The sequence below is a fragment of the Aptenodytes patagonicus genome, chromosome 8, assembly GCF_965638725.1.
Source record: "Aptenodytes patagonicus chromosome 8, bAptPat1.pri.cur, whole genome shotgun sequence".
NCBI lineage: Eukaryota > Metazoa > Chordata > Aves > Sphenisciformes > Spheniscidae > Aptenodytes > Aptenodytes patagonicus.
In genome coordinates this window covers 14561628-14580168 of record NC_134956.1, presented here as the reverse complement: position 1 = coordinate 14580168, position 18541 = coordinate 14561628, and the positions used below count along the sequence as shown (strand labels likewise).

At 42.4% G+C, this 18541-nt stretch overlaps 1 protein-coding gene across 3 annotated transcripts in view; it reads left to right on the top strand.

Annotated features, from left to right (window-relative positions):
- The first annotated feature begins 151 nt into the window (after positions 1-151).
- Positions 152-18541, top strand: part of ARIH2 (ariadne RBR E3 ubiquitin protein ligase 2) — a 35176-nt gene continuing 16786 nt past the window's right edge. The window contains exons 1-5 of one of the 3 annotated variants that reach the window (XM_076346503.1): positions 157-218; positions 640-738; positions 2047-2288; positions 4303-4649; positions 17434-17501. In XM_076346503.1, the coding sequence (XP_076202618.1) occupies positions 4401-4649; positions 17434-17501 (317 nt within the window). In that variant the 5' untranslated portion in view covers positions 157-218; positions 640-738; positions 2047-2288; positions 4303-4400. Of the gene's footprint in view, positions 219-639; positions 739-2046; positions 2289-4302; positions 4650-17433; positions 17502-18541 lie in introns of all 3 variants that reach the window. The other 2 variants (XM_076346502.1, XM_076346504.1) reach the window with 2 other exon arrangements.

The window sequence follows — 18541 nt, the reverse complement described above, 5'->3', positions numbered from 1 at the left end:
CCCCCCCCCCGGTGTTTCGGTTGTTCCCCCCCCCCCCCCCCGGCCCGGCGCAGTGGTCCGGCCCGGCCCGGCGGCGGCTCCGGCCCCGCCCGGCGGAAGTGACGCCCCGCGGAGGACGGTGCTTCCGGCGTGCAGGCAGTGGCGGCCCGGCAGGAGGAGCCCGGGGCGCCGCTCCCTGCCTCCCCCGCCCGCCGCCCGGCCGCGCTCCGCGGCGCCCGGTAAGTGCGGGGGGCTGGGCCACGCTGCGGGGCGGGGGGCTCCCAGCGGGGCGGCCCGTCCCGTCCCGTCCCGTCCCGCGGTGCTGGGGAGCCGGGGGCGCCCGGCGAGTGCCGCCGCCTGCCGGGCCCCTGTCCCTCAGCGGGAGGCGGCGGGGGCCCGGGCGGCACGGCAGGTCCCGGGGCGGGGCGAGCCCGGCGTGAGGGACGCGGTGCCGCTTCTCTGTAACTTCTGCTCGGTTTAGCGCCCGGCAGTGCTCCGCCCCGGAGCCGGTGCCGAGGCCGGGCTGCCCGGGAGAGAAGCCGCAGCCCGTGAGGTTTCAGGCCGGCACTCGGCACGGGCTGCGAGTGGGCTGTGTCGGGGCTCCCTCCTCGCCCCGCCACCGTTCGGGCTCTTCCTCCACAGCTCCCTTCTCTCCCGCAGTTCTCCTGGGCTTTCCTCCTACGAATACGCGGTGTTCTGGCTGTGTGGGACACGTACAGGATTTAGTCTTGCACGCGTTACAAAAGAAATGGACCTGAGGTAATTTAAATGAACTGGGTACCTTTCTGCCCAAGCCCAGAGTTACCAGAGAAGGAAGGCTTGTCTAGGTATACGTAAAATAACTTGTTAAAAGTGATGGTAGATTAGAAGGGACAGGAATGAAATGGATTAGATGAGATGGGAAGGACAAGGCAGTCGTGATAGTCTGAACAAAGACTGGGAAGTGGGAGGAGAGCGTGCAGATTCACGGGGGATGTGTGATATGGCTGCAAGGAGGTCTCTGCAGAGTCATCTGTGGTGAAAAGGATGGGGGATGTTGTTCTAGTTTCTCACTCTTGGGAAGAAAAAATCCTATCTAAAAACTCCGTGGAGAAGGAAACAGCAAGGGACGCGTGCTGCCTGTGTGAAGAAGCAATTGAGGGTGATCCACGGATTACAGGTTTGAGTGACACAGACAAAGATGCGAATAACGTTGATAGCCAGTGTGGAGTTGGGGTTGTGGATGGTTTCAGAGAAAAGAGAGAGTGTCAGCCCATTTAAAGTTTACGTGGATAAGTAGTTCAGGAGGCAGGCTTGAGTTGCACTTTCTCCGTTTCGGAATTATCAATAAAGAGGTGAAAGAAGAAAAAGCCATCTCAAATGGTTGTGAAATATCAACAGAAAAAGAAGAGGAGCATCCTCCAGAAGACTTATTAGAGAGATCCCACAGAGGTAGACACAGAGGGCAAGAAATCGGAAAAGAATGATGTAGTGGGACAAGATATGAGGTGGGATCACGTAATTTACTGTGTCTGACGGTAGTGAGGTCAGAGAGAGACTGATGATGGCATATTTGAAGGCATTTTGTTTCAAAAGACCTTGTTGAGAAGAATTGTGTTGCAAAGCAGGAGTCAGCAAGAGGATATCTCTGTTGGAGCCGGTATGCGGCAGAGCGTAGGGGTGGGTGTGTTGACGAGCTCCTGCAAGGAGGCTGGAGGAAGAGAGGGGATTAAATTGTATCGGTGTTAGTGAAGATGAGAGAGTATCTTGGATGAAGGTGATAAAGAAGGACCTTGTCCTCCCTTGGATAGGAAAGCGATCTAAATATGGTTTAAAATTTTATAATCTGATTTTTGGGATTATGGTAATTATTTAATCTAAACAGTCTTTGCTTCTTTGACCCTCTTATTTGATCTTAACATCTTTATTGTCTTAAAAACTAGTGCTGTCAAGTATTAGCTGCGTCTTGTCTTAGTTTGTATTCAGAGAGCTTGTGATTTGGTCATGAATGAGGGCATTAGGCTGAGCGTTAGGTGAGGTGAGTTCTGTTCCTCGTTTTCCTAGTACCCTGCTTTGCTTTGTCCACAGGGCTTGTGCCTTAGCCTTCCTCTCTCTTCATGCACGTCAGCGTGATGTTCAGTTATGCTGGAAGTGAGCTCTTTCCTCGAATGTTGTGACAGCAGTCACAAAAGTCATCCGGTCTGCAGACTGTTTTCTGCTTGATATATCCCATTTGCCCATGCAAACAGTTCCTCTGTTTGTTCAAATAAGTGTGTTAGTGGCACAGAGAAACGTCTCTGCATTCTTCTGAGCCTCCTCCCCAGCGACTGGTATGTAACTGCTGAGGTACACCGGGTAGGCCCATTATTCTACTTAGATATCTAAAAACATCTCCCTGCTTGGATGGAACTCACTATGTCTTGACATAGCAAATGGACCCAGTGTTTTGGGGGTGGGGTGGGGTGTGTCTGTCTCTGGAGTGTGGGATGATCCGAGTGAGTTTGAGAAGTTTCCTGACTGGTGAAACTTGCTCGGGCTTTGTGATGCTCTGAGCTTGGCTGAACGAAGCTGTTGCACACTGGGCTATCGATATCTCTGTAGGAATGCTCACAGTGGTTTTAGATTCTCAAGTAAGTTATTCCTTTAACGTAAGGTTTAACAGGTAAAGATCCATTGCTTCTTTTATGCAAGAGGTCAGTGTTGATGCAGGTTAAGCCCAGAACTGAATCATTAACTCTAAGCAGGGGGGAGGGAGGGACAACATAGGTTTGGCTTGTGTCTGTCAAATTAGATTTCGCGTCTGTCTCCTTCCAATATGGAGAGACGGTGCCTCTGCTCCTCTGAAGTTCTATGGGAAGCAGTACTAGAAAATATTTGTGTGCTACTTGTGTTGTGGATAGCTAAGGAATCAAGAGGCAAATGAAAAGAATGGAGACCAGAATTCAGGGGGTAATATAATTAGCTGCTAGCCTTCATCCTCTCTCACTGGAGGCTTGTATCTGCTGAAATCACTGCAACCCCTCAAATTAATTGTGCATCACATTGCTTCCTGGTTATTCTGTGCTGCCTGGTCAGGTTACTGGAAACAGAAAACAAACGAGTTGAGGAAGAATAATGAAAATTTATGGTTGAGATTTCCTGTGCTCTAAAGTCAGGATTCTCAAAGCTTGATTATGGTTTCCCCAGCAGTTACAAATTGTGATACTGTGGGAATATATTTGAGTAACAGAGCTAACGACATAGTAATGCAAAATGCAAATGTGTAAGAAACTCAATACATGCTGCTCATGGAAAACATAGCTTTCATTTTATGTACATATTTTTATATGAAAAATTTGGTTGCAGCATTGTTTCAAGTCTTTAATACATTCTCTTTTGAAACAAAATTATTTGGTTAAATGGAAATTTGTGACTAAATATGAGATGACCATAATTCAAGGTTGATCGTGCTCTACTGCCAAACCTTTTTGAACTCAAATTCACGCTGTTTAGTTACACAAGCAGAAGATTTGTAGTTCAGATAAGTAAAGTCAAATAGGTGAAGTTTCCAATACCAGTGAGAATCTAAAAAAAAAAGTTGGCTGTTCTGATTTTTCCTGATTAGCAGCTGTCAACACTTGAGCATAAATTTCTACATTCAGAAGGTAAGAATGGTATATTGAGAAGGTAATAAAAGGAGAGAATTAATTTTATTTCCCCGCTCAGATGTGAGGCCCGAGCCACATCACATCCAGTAGAATCTACTTAAAAGGGATTAACTAATTTCACCATCTCTTTTGAGATGGTATTGAAGACTGTTAAATTGTGTGTATGTGAGAGATCTGTTTGCTTGTCTTATTTTCCAAAGTCCTACTTAATGGCTGTGGTTCTGAAGCAATACGGACTTGTACAGGGTATCACAGGTTGCCTTTCTAGCTACTGTGGTCATAGTTAAGGGGTTTGTGATTTTTCTTGTCGATGAAATGGATATGGTGCTTTTCTGCAGCACTTCAGGCTGTTGGTAAAAACTTAATGTCATAAATTTAGTTGTATCTCTGAAAAGATCTGTAGTGAAGGTTATGCAGCCACTTCCCAAATGTCAAAAGTCTCAGGGCCCATGCTGGGGGCTAGGATGCAATGTAATAAGCCGATCTCTGAGGTTTTAGACCTCATCTGGAAGAGCAACCTTGGCTTTGCAGGTGCAAGAGTCACAGTGGATCCAAACCAGGCACCTGCACAGCAGAATCTTCTTTAGCTGGGCCATTGGGTTGGTCCGTTCCTGGCTGTTTGATCAGCTGTATGATGTTGACGTGGCCTCTCTTAAAATTTCTTAGGCAACAGACAAAATTGTTTTTCCCCCCTCAGGAGACAGAGCTCAGATGAAATCAAAAGAACGATAAAGTTTGGAGAAGAAAAAGAAGCTGCAATTGGTTTCCTGGTCTGCAGTTTGACAGGGCATTAAGATGTCCGTGGACATGAACAGCCAGGGCTCTGACAGCAATGAAGAGGATTATGACCCTAATTGCGAGGAGGAGGAAGAGGATGAGGATCCTGGGGATATTGAGGATTATTATGATGGGGTAGCTAACGACGTGGAACAGCAGGGAGCAGATGCCTTTGATCCAGAGGAATACCAGTTCACCTGCCTGACTTACAAGGAGTCGGAGAGCACTCTGAATGAACACATGGCCAGCTTGGCTGCCACGTTAAAGGTGAGGAAAGGTTTCTGCCTTAACACAGGTGTAAAATAAGTCTGTGATTGAAAAGGCAAATGCTGAGCATACAGTTTGAATAAAAGCTGTGGCGATATTACTGTTATGGGGGGTTGGAGGAATGTTATTGAAGGTCCCTGGTTCAAAACTGACTCAAAGGTTTACAGTTGTGGCATGCTGGTTCTGGGGCCTGAAAAATCTTCCTTACTGAATGTTGATTCTTACAAATTTTTTTTTTTTACAGAGCTGAGCTTCATGACCAAAATTCCTGAGTTATAACTCTTTGCATTAACACAATGCAAAGAGGATATATAGAAAAGAAACAAACCAAATCATAAATGGTGCAGATTGGTACACCTGTGTTTGAGAAGACAACTGACAGATAGGAAGACATGCTAAAACTCTGTAATTCTAACAAAAACACTTTTCTTTGTTGGTTCTGAGAGAATAATCATAGACTTTGAAAGACAGATCACAGCTGTCATGGCAGGTATTAACCCTACTGTTGCAGTGATAGCAATTAAAGTACAATGAACTTGCCAGCTCTTGTAGTGACTAATTCATCACAGAAGAGTCACACTCTGAGTCAGCTCCATGGTATTATGCTCAATAAGACTTCTGCGAAGTTTTTTCTTTCTCTTTGTGTGACTGATTACTGCAGTGCAGACTAGTAATAAGAGGAGGTTCCCTCTCTGCCTTGTCAGTGTGCTTCGGTCCCAGTGCAGGTCAGAGGAAAGCAGAGTTTTCTAAGCTCTAGATGTTGACACTGGGTTGAAATTACTGATGCATCTACTTTGTAAGAGGTCTCCTAGTGCTTGTTCTTCTCTGGAACAACCCCTGAAAGCAGGACAGGTGACCGCAGTATATAAAACCCATGTTGGATAGGTTTTGATTCCTATTCATTTGGTCTGAATCGAACCTAATTAAAAAAAAAATGAGGGATCTCTTGATCCTTATTTGTACATCAGTGTTCTATAGAAATAGTGTAACCATAAAGCCTGAGGACTACAAAGCCTATAAACAATAGGCTGTAAAGTGCACCCATACTTCTTGCTGCATCTCTAGCTGATTTTGCCATCTATTGTGCTTGTTCCCAGCATTCACCACCTCAGAAAATGAAGTTTTACTTTCTTGACTGTCAAACTTGTGTCTGTGATTTCTTCAAAATGTGCAGTTTGAGCTCTGAATGCCTGCTGTTCCCTACAGATTGTAAGAAGAGGGAGGCAAAAGAAAAGAACAAGTGAGAATAGTTGGTCAGCACTTTTGATCCAGCTGCCAGTTGTTCTTGGTTCTTAGCGATTAAGTAAAGATTTAGAACGGCTTTTCTGCTCCTTACTGTTTGCCTTCAAATGGAGCACCCTTCAAAAAGGTGACCCCTGCCATATTGTTCTCTTGAATTAAATTAATAAAAGCAATACTTTAGTCTTTAAAATCAGGCTTCCAAAGTTAAAATAAATTTTCCAAGAATTCTGAAGGTCTCATTGAGCAAATGCTATAGTTGACTAAATAATACCAACCTGCTAGCTCGAATCCGACCCCAAATATGACCCAAGGAGAGAACATTTTAGATTCTTTTTATATCAAGAATATGCCTGCGTATTTGCTTAAAACTGAAGTGCTACACATTTCAGTTTATGCATGAGAAGATAAAAATAAATCTGGGTAGAAACCTAAAAAACTGTGATCTTGTAAGCCACACGCTAAGTCTTTAGCTCTTGAAATGCCACATTAACTCTCTGTTCGCTAGCAATGGTGGTGCAAGAATTGCACTTTTCTTGGAAATCGGTTGTGTTTCTGCAGTGTGTGCTTTTTGTTTTCTGGCATCCTTTCTTACAGTACTTCAGCAACCATGTTTTTTCCTTCCCCTTTCTTCCCCCAAGGAAACTTGTAATTTTGTTAGTTTTCTGAGACAAACTGGAGTGGAAAAAATTTGTGTTGAATTAACAAGCATAGAGAAGAAGGAAATTGAATAGAACATGTTGAACTATTTGTTGTCATTATTTCTCATTAACTTAATAGATATTAATAAACAGGGACAGACTTTTGTAAGAACTGTGTTAACTTCGTTCCTCTAATTCGCTTGAGCTCTAAAAACTTTTTTTCATTTGAAGACTACCTTTCATAATGTCTTGGGTTTTTTGATAGTGATGATGGTTTTCTGGAGCATGGTAGTTCATTTTGTTGATTTAATCTCCTTCTCCTTGTGATAGCTAGTGGTTATGTAGTGCTTTTCAGCATTAGCTCATATTTAAGGCAGAGTGGTTGCCCCTGACAGGGAAAGATGAAGGTAAATTAAAGACTGTCTTCAGAAGGTACAATGAAGGCAATGTCTGATGTGGTATCTGAGCAATTTGCTATCACAAGATATGAATACACTAATACAATTCCCTAAAGCAAAGAAAAAATGAATGCAATAAATGGGCTCAAAGCCATGTTTGAATGTTCTGCCACTCTATATTGTCATTAGGTGATTCACTTTCTGAAGGTTAAATTGGGAGGGGTGTGTATTGAGCGTGTTTTTTCTGTGACATATTGTCTACACAGTTTTAAGACCAGAAGCAGGTATTCAGAGCTTTAGGTCTTCATACTTGCAATCTGTACTGTTATTAGCTAATAACAATATAAATAAATAGTATTTCATTTGCTCTGCTCATTAACCCTCAACAGTTGGTTTTTAAACTGTTTTGTTCAGCTATTTCAGGCTGATTGTTGAATTCCTGTTTTCTTAAAAATGTCGAGGTAAAGGGTGATCTTCCTTGGAAACCCTCTTGGCTACCTTTTTTCATTCCTCATGAGTTACAGCTGACCTTGTTCTGACTCCTACTGAAGCTAAACAGACAACTGAACAACCTTGCATTGGCTGACTAACTTCAGGTCAGGTGTGAGCACCCTGCATATATTTAAAAGTTTGAATGCAACATCAAAAGAGACAGCCTCTTCGGCAAAACGCTTCTTTATCTACCCCCAGTATAGACAAAAATCGGTTAAAATCTTACGTCTGATAAAAGCATGGAACCCAGTATGTAGGCAGATGTATGCCCTTGTATCTTACTGTCATAGGAAACTTTTACCTTGAATTCTTCTGACTTGCTTTTTATCAAGTGGGGAATTCTGAATAGAAAAATTAGTACAAACAACGTAGCAGTAGGTACAACCAGTTGTGCTGTGTGCCAGGCCTGCAACTACAGTAGTGGTTATCCCAGAACCATACTGAAGCTAGAGCGATTTCCTAAGTGGTACTCTGAAAGTTTCTCCTCATTTTGGTTTTAGTAAGAACTGTGAGTAGATCCTTCCTTTCCAAGAAAAAGAAGAGGAAATGTTTGCTCCTTGGTTAGTGCTGTTAATCTGGAGGTCTGTTTGTGGAGGGTTGAGTTAATACCCTGACTAAAATTAGGACAGGCTATCTCTTTTGAAACATGCCAGAAGAAACTCTCAAACTAACATTATCCAAAACTGTGATTCTCTGACCAAAAGGCCTGTGAATTGAAGGAGATCACTTTTAATTCCTCAAAAGGTCACCTGACCAACAGTCAACACTTGTTAAGGACAATACTCTTGAAAGCAAAATGGCATCTATTGCCTGCAGACCAGCAAAGCAATTTACAACAGTTCTTTTTAAAAAGTAGATATCAAGTCCAGTATTTTTTTAAAAAATAATGAATTAAAATTGTATAGTAGTAAGTTTGTTTTCAAGATAACTGTCAAATCATCATTGAGTGATTGGGTCCTGGAGTGGCAGTATCAGTACATGCACACAAACAGCATGATACTCAACAGTTGTACAAACAAAGTTGACCCTGTCACTGACGAGCAATTAAGTGTGTGATGATGTCATATTGTTTTTGTTGGTGAATGACACTTTCTGGCTCTGCTGAGGGTCTCTGTACAAGTCTGGAATATCTGTGATATTCCAAATAACTGGCAGTAGTTTCTCTGTTTCAGTGATGAGAGGGATCTTTCTAGTTTTTACCAATTTTTTTTTTTAAACTGGTGATCTAAACCACCAGATAAAACAATTGCAATTACAATTTATGAAAAAATGTTACCTTGACTTTAGGTCTTCTTAGAAGCTGATTGTCAGTCATGAGGAAGCTAAGATATTTCTGCACATACAAGGTAACAAGGAAAGATAGTCGTGTTGTTTACAGGCAATTGATACTGATGTAGTCTTGCCACTAAAACCAAAGGAATTGTAAAACTTCGGAACTTAAAATTTTCAGTTTGCTAATGTGAGTAATCTGCTAATATTTACCAGATGGCAAAAAGCTTACTTCCCTTGCTCCTTGAAATAACAGTTTGTGATGTGGTTTTTTTAGCCCTGTCCCTTGAAGAATAAAACGTGGTAGAAGCAAAAAGTATTTGATGTCATGACATAGTACTGAATCTATCAATCCATGTTATCACTACTGATCTTTCGGAGATAAACCCATTTTTCATATATTCTTGCTCACCTTATTGATGTCACGTCTTTTAATGCAACCAAATTAGTATTTGCTCATAAAAACACAGCCTTCTGAAACTGTTCGCACACTCAAATTGCGCTGACACAGAACAGTTAGTTTGTAGAGCTGCTTGGTGAATGCTGGCAGTGGTCCTTTTCAAATACCATCTTCAGCAGATCCAGAGTCATGTGCGTGGAGATTGGCAGCCTGTATGAGCAGCTCTACCCGAAGGAGTTGGCGCTTGCAGAATGCCTGTTCAATGCGATCGCAAAAAGTCCGTAAAGAGCCAGATGTCAAGACACTGGCGTGTGTGCCTCCCTGTATCGCTGTGCAAACCGCGACCAAGTATGTGGTATGGGGTGCTTATCTGAACAAACCTGCAGTGTTGCATAGTCATCCTTTTTGATGCCACAATGGCTTCATGAAACTTATATGCAACATAATTTGGCAGTCATAAAAGACTAGCTGTACCTAAGTACCTCGAGTACAGGAGAGGTATTAAAGCCCCTTGAAATATTAAAATGTGTGTACGTAAGAACAGAGTTTGAAAAACTTGTGTAGAAAGTTAGTGTCCTTAAGAACCGACATTGGTAAATATTAGTATGTATTAGTAAACAGTTAGTACATATTTAAATGTCATTTATTATACATGGTAGACCCTGATAGGCAAATTTGACTTCTGCACAGAACCCCTATGGTGCTGTTTGGCAATGATAACACGCTATTTCAAAGTACCTGTAAACCCTAGATTAGTCAGGACATGCAGGTTTCTATCGGTACTGTGTTCTGTATTTTAATATCAAGCCAACATTATGTGGGGCATCCAGTTTGAAGCTGTAACCCTTAGGAGCACACACGTCTGAGACGTACCTTTGTCCTTTACCTGCTTTTTGTTCCCAAACAGAAAGATCCTGGAAGTTCTGCTGTACAAAAGCTGTGTTGTTGCCTACCGGATTCACAATGCCTGTATTTTAATAGAATGTTAAACATCAAGAGGACATGAAAATGCCCATAACTGTCTTCAGTGTGTGTTTTATTTTGGCTTCTAAAGGTCCTTTTTTTTTTTTTAAAAAAAAAAAAAAAAGCAAAGGAAGATTTCGTAGACTTCTGGTCAGTGAGATAAGAGAGCTGGCTGGGGAGCCCAGACCTTGCAACCTTGTGACAATGTCATGAAGTCATTTGAGGAGAGAAATTAGTTTTGTTCCTTATTGTCCAGGACTGCTGAAATTCTCAACTTGATTGGAAAAATGAGCCACAAATGTGGAGGGTGATTATAGCCCACACATTTCTTTGTGATTCATGCCTGAAGTGTATCTTACAGCCAGTATGACTCTGCAGTGAGCAAAAAAAAATCTGTTCACAGCTGTTGATGAGTATGATCTTGGTGGGAGGTAGAGGGAAGACACAAGCCATTAAACATGCCGAAACAATCTTTCAGTAACTGTTTCATGTTGCAAGCTTACAGCTGGACAACACCATCACAGGAGTGGCATGAAACAGCTGAAGTGCATTGCCAAATTTGTGTGCCTTGCCTATTAAGGATGGCACAGCAGAAATGAGCTAGGTTGTGTACTATGAAACACTGCTTCACAAAGCAGATGTTCCTCCTCTTTATCTTTTTATAACAAAAGAAAAATGCCCTTCGAAGCTGGGATTGTCAAGGAAAGGACTATGTTATTTGGGACTGAACAGGGATTACTCACTGCGAAGTTACCTAAGCCCTGCGCTCTGCATGTGTGTGCTGCTGTGGCTGCGTGCACGCACCAGTGCTTTCCAGTTCAAGTTGGCTGCCCTGTGTCCTGAGCCACCGGTCACGATTGTGTGAATTCAGGTTATTACCTGCCCTTCGCCTCTTTGCTGTACATCCTCCGCATTCTCCTTTATGTCAACCAGAAAGAATTGTCCACTCCTCCTGTGTTTTGTTAGGAAAGCACCTGGGCAGGGGCTGAGCCGAGTGCAGCAGTGGGGTGTGTTGCTGGGGGGGTTTGGCAGCGTGCGGCGAATGCAGTGCAGCATGTGCTGGGCGCTGATGCTCTCAGACACTACATTACGTTGGAAAGAATAACTCCAGTGAGTACAGCTGGGGAGTCTCACGTCAATCTTCTATCCGTGTGCCATCTTACAGCTTTCTTGCTGCATTTCTTTCGCTCCAAATCTTTCAAAGAAGAAATCTCATAGCTATTTTGTAATAATGCCTTCTGGCATACCATCTTGCTTAAGTCTTTTTTTTTTTTTTTTCTTTTTTTTAATTTATTTCTGAATCTCCTCAGGAAGACTAGCCTAACAGCTTGAGAAATACGTATGTTGAGATTTCCTAGCTGAGTCCTGATCCTGTTTGTTGGCAGCTGCAGCTGAAATTGTTGCTGTCCTGTGTAGGAGAGTGGATGGATTAAAGCAATGTGTTAAGTGTGGAGAAGGAGTTAGAATTTAACCCGAGATCCCCTTTCTTCAGTATGTGGCTGACTAGGTCGTGCACCGGCAGCTTCACGAACCGCGTGTATTCACTGTCAGTATTTGTCATTCCCAGACTGCACTCTGCCTTCTAAATATTCTTCTAATCTTGCGGACTGACACCAGGTCTCTGCATGCCAGAAAGTGAGTGATGGGGTACAGATTAAAACCCCGTGATGAAGCAGAGCTCGTGTAGTGCTGTTTGTCAAGACCTTTCCGTGATACCGAGAGTGCAGCTAGACTCCAAATTGCATTTCTTTCCCTGGTGCAGCCTGCACTCTGTAATCGGGAGAGGGGCTGAAATGTCAGACAAATTGTAAGCAATACTGTGAGTGAAACCTAAAGATGGAGGGCTTTTTCTCACTTTTTTTTTTTAAGTTTGACTGAACCCAGAAAAAAAAAGCAGAGTATCTGATTTTGTTGTAATGTTGTCTTTTTTTTTTTTTTTTTCTCCTGATAATAATTATTTCTGCAGTTTTCTGAGAAATCCTCCAGTAAAAACAGGGCAGTCGGATAGTTTTTCCAGTGGGGCATGGAGGGAGTCAGATCTACTTTCCACATGAGAAATGAGTGTAAAATAGTATTTTTTCCACTTGTGGGTCACTTTCTTTACCTCAGTATCCTTAAGTAAAGTGTGTCTGAAGGTATTTTTTTTCTTCAGCAAAATTATTTGATACAAAGTATGGTTTCTTTCTGAGGTATTATTGTTCTCTGCTGCGAACTCAATTCAGTCTCCTCTATTTTGCCCATTGTTGCTCACCAACAGCAACAATTTCAGAGGCTCTTGCTCTATGTGGTTTTACTGTTGTAAAGAATTTAAGAGAGTGTTTTTAGAAGTTTTGATGCAACACAAACTAATATCTTCCCAAGTTCATCCTTTCCTTGTAGAACTAACAAAAACTATCGTGGATTAAAAGAAATGTTTCTCAAGATTAATCCTATTTGCTTAAATCTTTTTGTATAAAAACCTTTGATTAAGGGAAACACAAGAAATGGAAGCTGCATTTCTTTATGCCAGGCTCGTGTTCATCTTGGCCAGACATTTTGGTGCAACCCTGATCTAACATGAATTGTCAGCTTGGTGCAAAGCCACGGGATGTCAGCTCCAATCAGATCATAATATCTCCAACTCATTCTGAATTGAATCTCTTTGAGAATCATGTGATGATTCTTGATTTAAATTCCTGATACCGTATCTCTGCAAAAGTGAGGATTGAAACACACCTCCAAAAAATAGGCCATCCCTTGGAGAAAAGTGAAATGAACGCATGAGATATGCATGTGACATAAATATGCATGAGCAATTTCTGTAGAATATAAGCTCTACAAAAGACGGTGGTTTTTTAGCTTTTAGGAAACGTTTCTGTCTGAATTAGCAATTGTCAAAGTGGCATGGTTGAAAAGATTTTCTGCTGTAGAGAGGTGAAACTTCAGCTCTTCAAACAACACAGCTTATCTAGGGAAGCAAGTTGAGACATAGTTGTCTTAGAGCTCTCCAAACCCAGCAAGGTGTCTTTGCAAATTCTTTTGATATTTTCTTGTCCTGGAAAGTGCCAGACTCTCTCTCGCACTTCAGAAGTGTGAGAATTTTGCTTATCTTGGAGAGAAAAGAACCCAGGAGATAAATGGAGATAGAAATAATAAGAAAAAACCCTACTGTGCTCTCTTCTAGAAAATGAATAGATATGTGTTTAATGCGATGGCATTACTTCTTTCTTCTGCTTTCAGAATCTAATTTTGTCCAGCACTTTGTAAATTTTTCAGACTTTTTTTACAACTTCTGTGGAGTCTTTCCATTATGCAGAGCAGCTTCCTCTTGGCACCCTTCCTGTGTGCATAGACACTGTGCCTCTTTTCCAGTGCAGTGATAAACATTAGCGTTTCGTGCCCATTTCTGGCAATCAGCAGCCTTCTGTCACTGAGAAGTCAGAGTTAAGCTGATGGAGGTTTGGAAGAGGCTTCTGAGGTGACCAAATTCCTGTTTTAAGGTGAAGCTGGAAATTGCAGATTGGATGACATCCTCTGTCTTCAGCTTTGCCACCCCATCATGAAGAAAGAAGCATGGTCTTCAGTCGGAAATTTTCCAGGTTCAGATTTGGACTGAGGTGATCTTTGATCTTAAAGTTTTAAGCTGATGGTGAGAAAACGGGGAGATGAGAATGAGGGAAAGACATCTTTTAGCATGACTACTGCTTTCAGCTTTCATCTTCTAAACTTCAATAAATCTAATCACAGCTAGAAGAGTTCTGGAGAAGTCAAGTTATGTAGAAGCATTGGCACAATTTATCAGTTGCAGACAAAAACTAAAATAGAAGTGCAGCGTCTAGAATATGCATTCCCTTCTGCACTGTGGTCTGTAGAAGTATTTTACTGAAATGACCTGCTGCCAGCAAGACACTGAGTGGGCTATCTCACTGTCTCTTTTGGGTCTTGGTATTCTGAAAGGAGAATAGGAAAGTGTAAACAAAGCTGGAAATTTATCAAAGGCGTCTTTTTTTTTTTTTTTTTTTTTTTTTTTTTTTAATTTGTTTTGTGTCTGAGGCAAAACATTATTGTTCCTGGATAACCTGAGATTCTTGTGGTACCCAGTGACTGATAGGGGACTGAATCAGCTCTTTCTGAAATGTTTTTTAAGTTTGAGATTTTTCATTTTGTGAAACTTCTGACTGTCCAGGAAATGCTGTATTGGACAGTGTGCCTGAACAGCAACCAAGGCTTATTTCCTAAGCTGCGAGGCTACAGCTGCGTACGGAGGGGGCATTGATGTCTTCTAACTCAACAGTTCAGCCAGCAGTATCGGCTTCTGTATATTGCTTCTCCAGTACTGTAAGGTAATGAATTATGTACATATGGACCAAACTTCTGATAGCAGTGGTATTTTTCTGTGCTTAGCATCTTTTGGCTTCTGCTTATAAAGAAATACTTCAATTATTCTGGGATGTTACTGTGGAAGAACTGGGTGACTTGATACAATCATTGCCTCATTGTGAGTGTACAATCATTGAAGAGGCTGGGGAGTGCTGCTAATCAATAGAAGCAGGCTTTTGTTAAACACTTGTTTTTCTTCTCATGCTTGTTTTCTTGAATCTCTCCAGTACTGTTGATCCCTGATGGTATTCACATTTGCCTTCTCAATTACCAGCCTTGCTGTTGGTGAGCAGGACGTAGATTGTAACGTGGTGAGACTCCACGCAGTAGGCATGGTCCCAGCCACATCAGTTATCTGCTCCTCTCCAATCCCTCTTTCTTACAGTTTGAATGTTACCTATCTTTAAAGTGTAAGAACTAGTACTTCCATGCCAAGCAGACTGTGGGTACTTTGCTGCAACTGGCTGACTCTAGAACTTCTTTTTTGTGAGATCGCATGCACTCCAATCAGGTAGTATCAAAAACTTTTCTGCTTCAGGGCTTTTATGAAAGCAGACTCGTGTCATGAACCTGGCTTTATGAATTGAAAATGTTTTATTCTTGGGTGCTTTTATGATGAAAGTAATAAAATTAGCACTACAGCTGATCCCATCAGTGCTTGCAGTTCGAGCAAAATAGGAATGGTCACAGAAGCTTTATTATTCTTTTAGATCTGTTAATCTGGCATCTTTCTGGAGCATTAGTTCTACATTTTGCCTGACAAATAATTTGACTCAAAAGCATTTGATTCTGTTAGGGTAGTTTGTTAGATTTCAGAAGTGTGTATGCTAGTATTTGTATTTCTCTTTCTATACATCTTCATTATTGAATGTACTTCATTCCTTCTCTGGGAACAAGTAACTTCATGGAGTTCATGGAGTCATGATGCTGTAACGGATGCTACAGCTCAGGCTCTGAAAATCCAACTGAAAAATATTCATTTTCATATGTTACAGATGAACTTCCCATTTAAGTCTGGTGGTTTGGTTTTTTTGTCAGGATGGTAGCTCTTCCTTACTGCTACTGAGAAATAAATTCATTGCTGTTAGAGAATGATTCATTAGCATGTGGTTTGCATTTGCAGGAAGCCAGTCTTGTAGAGACCACATTCCTGATGCTTGTTTTACAAACATGAAATGCAGATGTCTTCCTTGTACAAGCAAGTCAAAGGTGTCTGTCTGGGTCTGCCAGGCTGGGGGCTTAAGATAACAACCCATCCAAGGCTGGCAGTGCTACTTCATCCATACAAACTGGAGCAGACTGTATGTGTTGTCAGCAGCAGCCCTGTGTGCCACGTTCCATCTAATCACAGGCTTCTGCACTGGGAGGGAGGGCAGCCTTTGTTTTCTGAGGGTCATATCGCTGGTAAAGTCAAGGAAGGTGACGTACCAGATATGGCACAGTGTGAGCTAATGCTTCAGTTCTTCTAGAATAAAGGTTATTTGAACATTGAAAATTACTTTTTTATTACTGGGATTTCTTAGTGGCCAGCAGAGTGGGCAAATCAGAAAGTAGAGGTGGATAAGAGCCGTTTAAAAACCCTGGCTGCATCAGGTATTGGTGCTACACTGGTTTAGCTCGCTGAACCAACCGTCCAGCGCTGACAAATGCCAGTGCAGGACCAGGGCAGTACCATGTGGCAGGAATGGATCAGTTGTGTTGTGTTGTGAAACTGCACCTCTTCAGCGGGGTAGATTTAGAAGAGTAATGAATATGCTGCCCCTAGGTGTGCAGAGCCTGTCTCTTTTGTAGAAGGAGCCACCGTTGCTTGTTTTTCCTTCCAGCGTTGTGTTGGGGTTGCTGTGTATCTGTATTCCCAGTCCATAGGATCCTGTGATTCACCTGTAGCAGGATTCAAGAAGGCTTATGGCTGATGATTGTGACTGACAGCTTCTCTAGGGGAAAAAAAGGAGCTCTTCCTGCAACTGGGAATGGAAGGAGTTGTGTTTTCTTTTTGTATAGTAGAGAGGCACAGGTGCTACGGTAATAGCTTGTCTTGGAGTGGGGGAGATAGAGCCCTTTAATGTCAGAGGGTGTTTGAATGCATTGGGCTTGCCCAGGTGCTTCCCAGCACAGAGAGGAGCGAGGAGGCAAGGGTCATGAGTCTTCTGAATTATCCTGGGAGAGGTGTCTTGTTTGCAGGAGACCTGCTTTGTTTGAACTCCATGGGACTGATTAAAGGCATGAAGGGGTGGAGAGGCAGGTTGAAGGTCCAGCAGTTCAGCAGATGCCTGTGGTCTTGGTGGGTACCAGCCTAGACCCTTTTCTTCTGAAATAAACTGATACATAGAAGCAAAGGAGAACTTATTTGCTTGTACCCTTGTAACGTGACTTTAAATGTCGTGTTGCGGTATTCTAGAGGGTGCTCAGGCTAGCACGGACTGTGCTAGTGCTTGCCAGGAGTCCATGTAATGCAAGCAACTCTGCATGGAAACAGTCCCTGTCACAGTAGCTTTCCATCTTCCTATTCCAGTCCAGTGTATAACTTTCTTCTCTACAGTGAAGGCTTGGGAAAATGTTTTGTTTTTCCCCCCTACCTTTTGCTGTCACAGCATGTCTGTGTTTGCAGCTTGTTACTGCTTCTGCAGCTCAGTAAGTGGTATCTGCCTACCCTGCGGTTCCTACTTTGCACTCTTAGCATGGACCCTGATCCCAGTCTGGTCTGGGCCTCCCAGGTGGTGACCTCAGTCAGGACTGGATGTGGGGCTTCCATGAGCAGTTAAATTAATCCAGTGAATTCTTGATTCCTTCCTCTCTGTGCTGTTGTGAGTTAGTTTGGGTACATCCATGCTTCGTTCCAACCTGTATATTGCAGATGCATTTATTATGTCTAGTAGTTTAATGGGAATTGAGGTTCACTGGGCTATTGTACTGAGTTTGTACAATTTATTAGTCTTATAAGATCATCATAGTCCTAAGCAGAGGTGTGGCCTCAAAATATGCCTAACGACATTTTTTTTTTTTTTCTTTTATTTTCCACCTAGGTATCACATGCTGTTGCAAAGCTAGTATTAGTTAGTTTCCACTGGCAAATCTCAGAGATTTTGGAAAGGTAAGTGTAAATAGTCTTATCTTTTCTGTGCTCAGTGCTTTTCAAGAATGCTCAGCGTGGTCCATAAGTGTCTTTTTGACAAGCGTCTTTGAACCTGAAAGCAGGTCACACAGTCCATTCCAGGGAGCAGAGGAGAAACACTGTTTTGTTGAGGCTGCATTGCCTGTAAGGAATTTGTAAACAGGGAGGGGGTAGGGATGGCGAATGTCTTTCAGTCTGAGAAATTATTGTCATACTGGGAACCTTGTAGGTGCATTTAGCTTAAACTTTGAGGTAACAGATTGAGAGTGCTGCATCTATGTTTATTTATTTTAACAAATATAAAGATAACATATGTTCTGTTTTGAACATATGAGCCGTAAATCATAAAGGAGCACTGAACCTATATTGATGCATTCTTTAGTAGTACATTCACATTGAATTTTTTGCTCCTTCTGAACATAAGTGATGTTTTTTTCCAAGCTGACTAGCATTTGGAGAGCAGGAGAAGATGGTGTGAGAGAACCAAGAAGTGCAGCCCCTTTGTTGCTTGGTCAATGTCACTGTAGCGAGGTCCTCCAGCTGATTTCAAAAGGAGGGTTCGGACTCTGCCCAAACATATACGGGAAGTGTGTCAGGAGGCACTGCTGTCTGGCAGCCCCTCCAGAAAATACTGGCTCAGAACTGAACATTGTCTGAAAATAGAGAGCACATCAGTCTGACTCATTCTGCCATGCCATTTTTGGCCCTGTAGCCAGCAACTTCATCCAGAGAACATATGGGAAATGCATCTCGTATATGGATGTTGTTGCAGCATCTTTGGTAACTGGCTCATTGGTTACCATGTGTCCCGTGAAAGCTTTTCTCTGGGGAATGTGGAGGGTGAGATTCCTGCACAGCAGCTCAGGGCGATTCTGCAGGTTAACTAATGAGATTTAAACAAGAGGAAGTTTGGGGAAGGGTTTACTTCTAAAGCTATGACTTTGCAAGTTGTTCCCCAGTTGATCTGGTCCTCTAACTTCTGTCTTGGTATGAAGTGACATTGTCAAATGAAAGCTCCC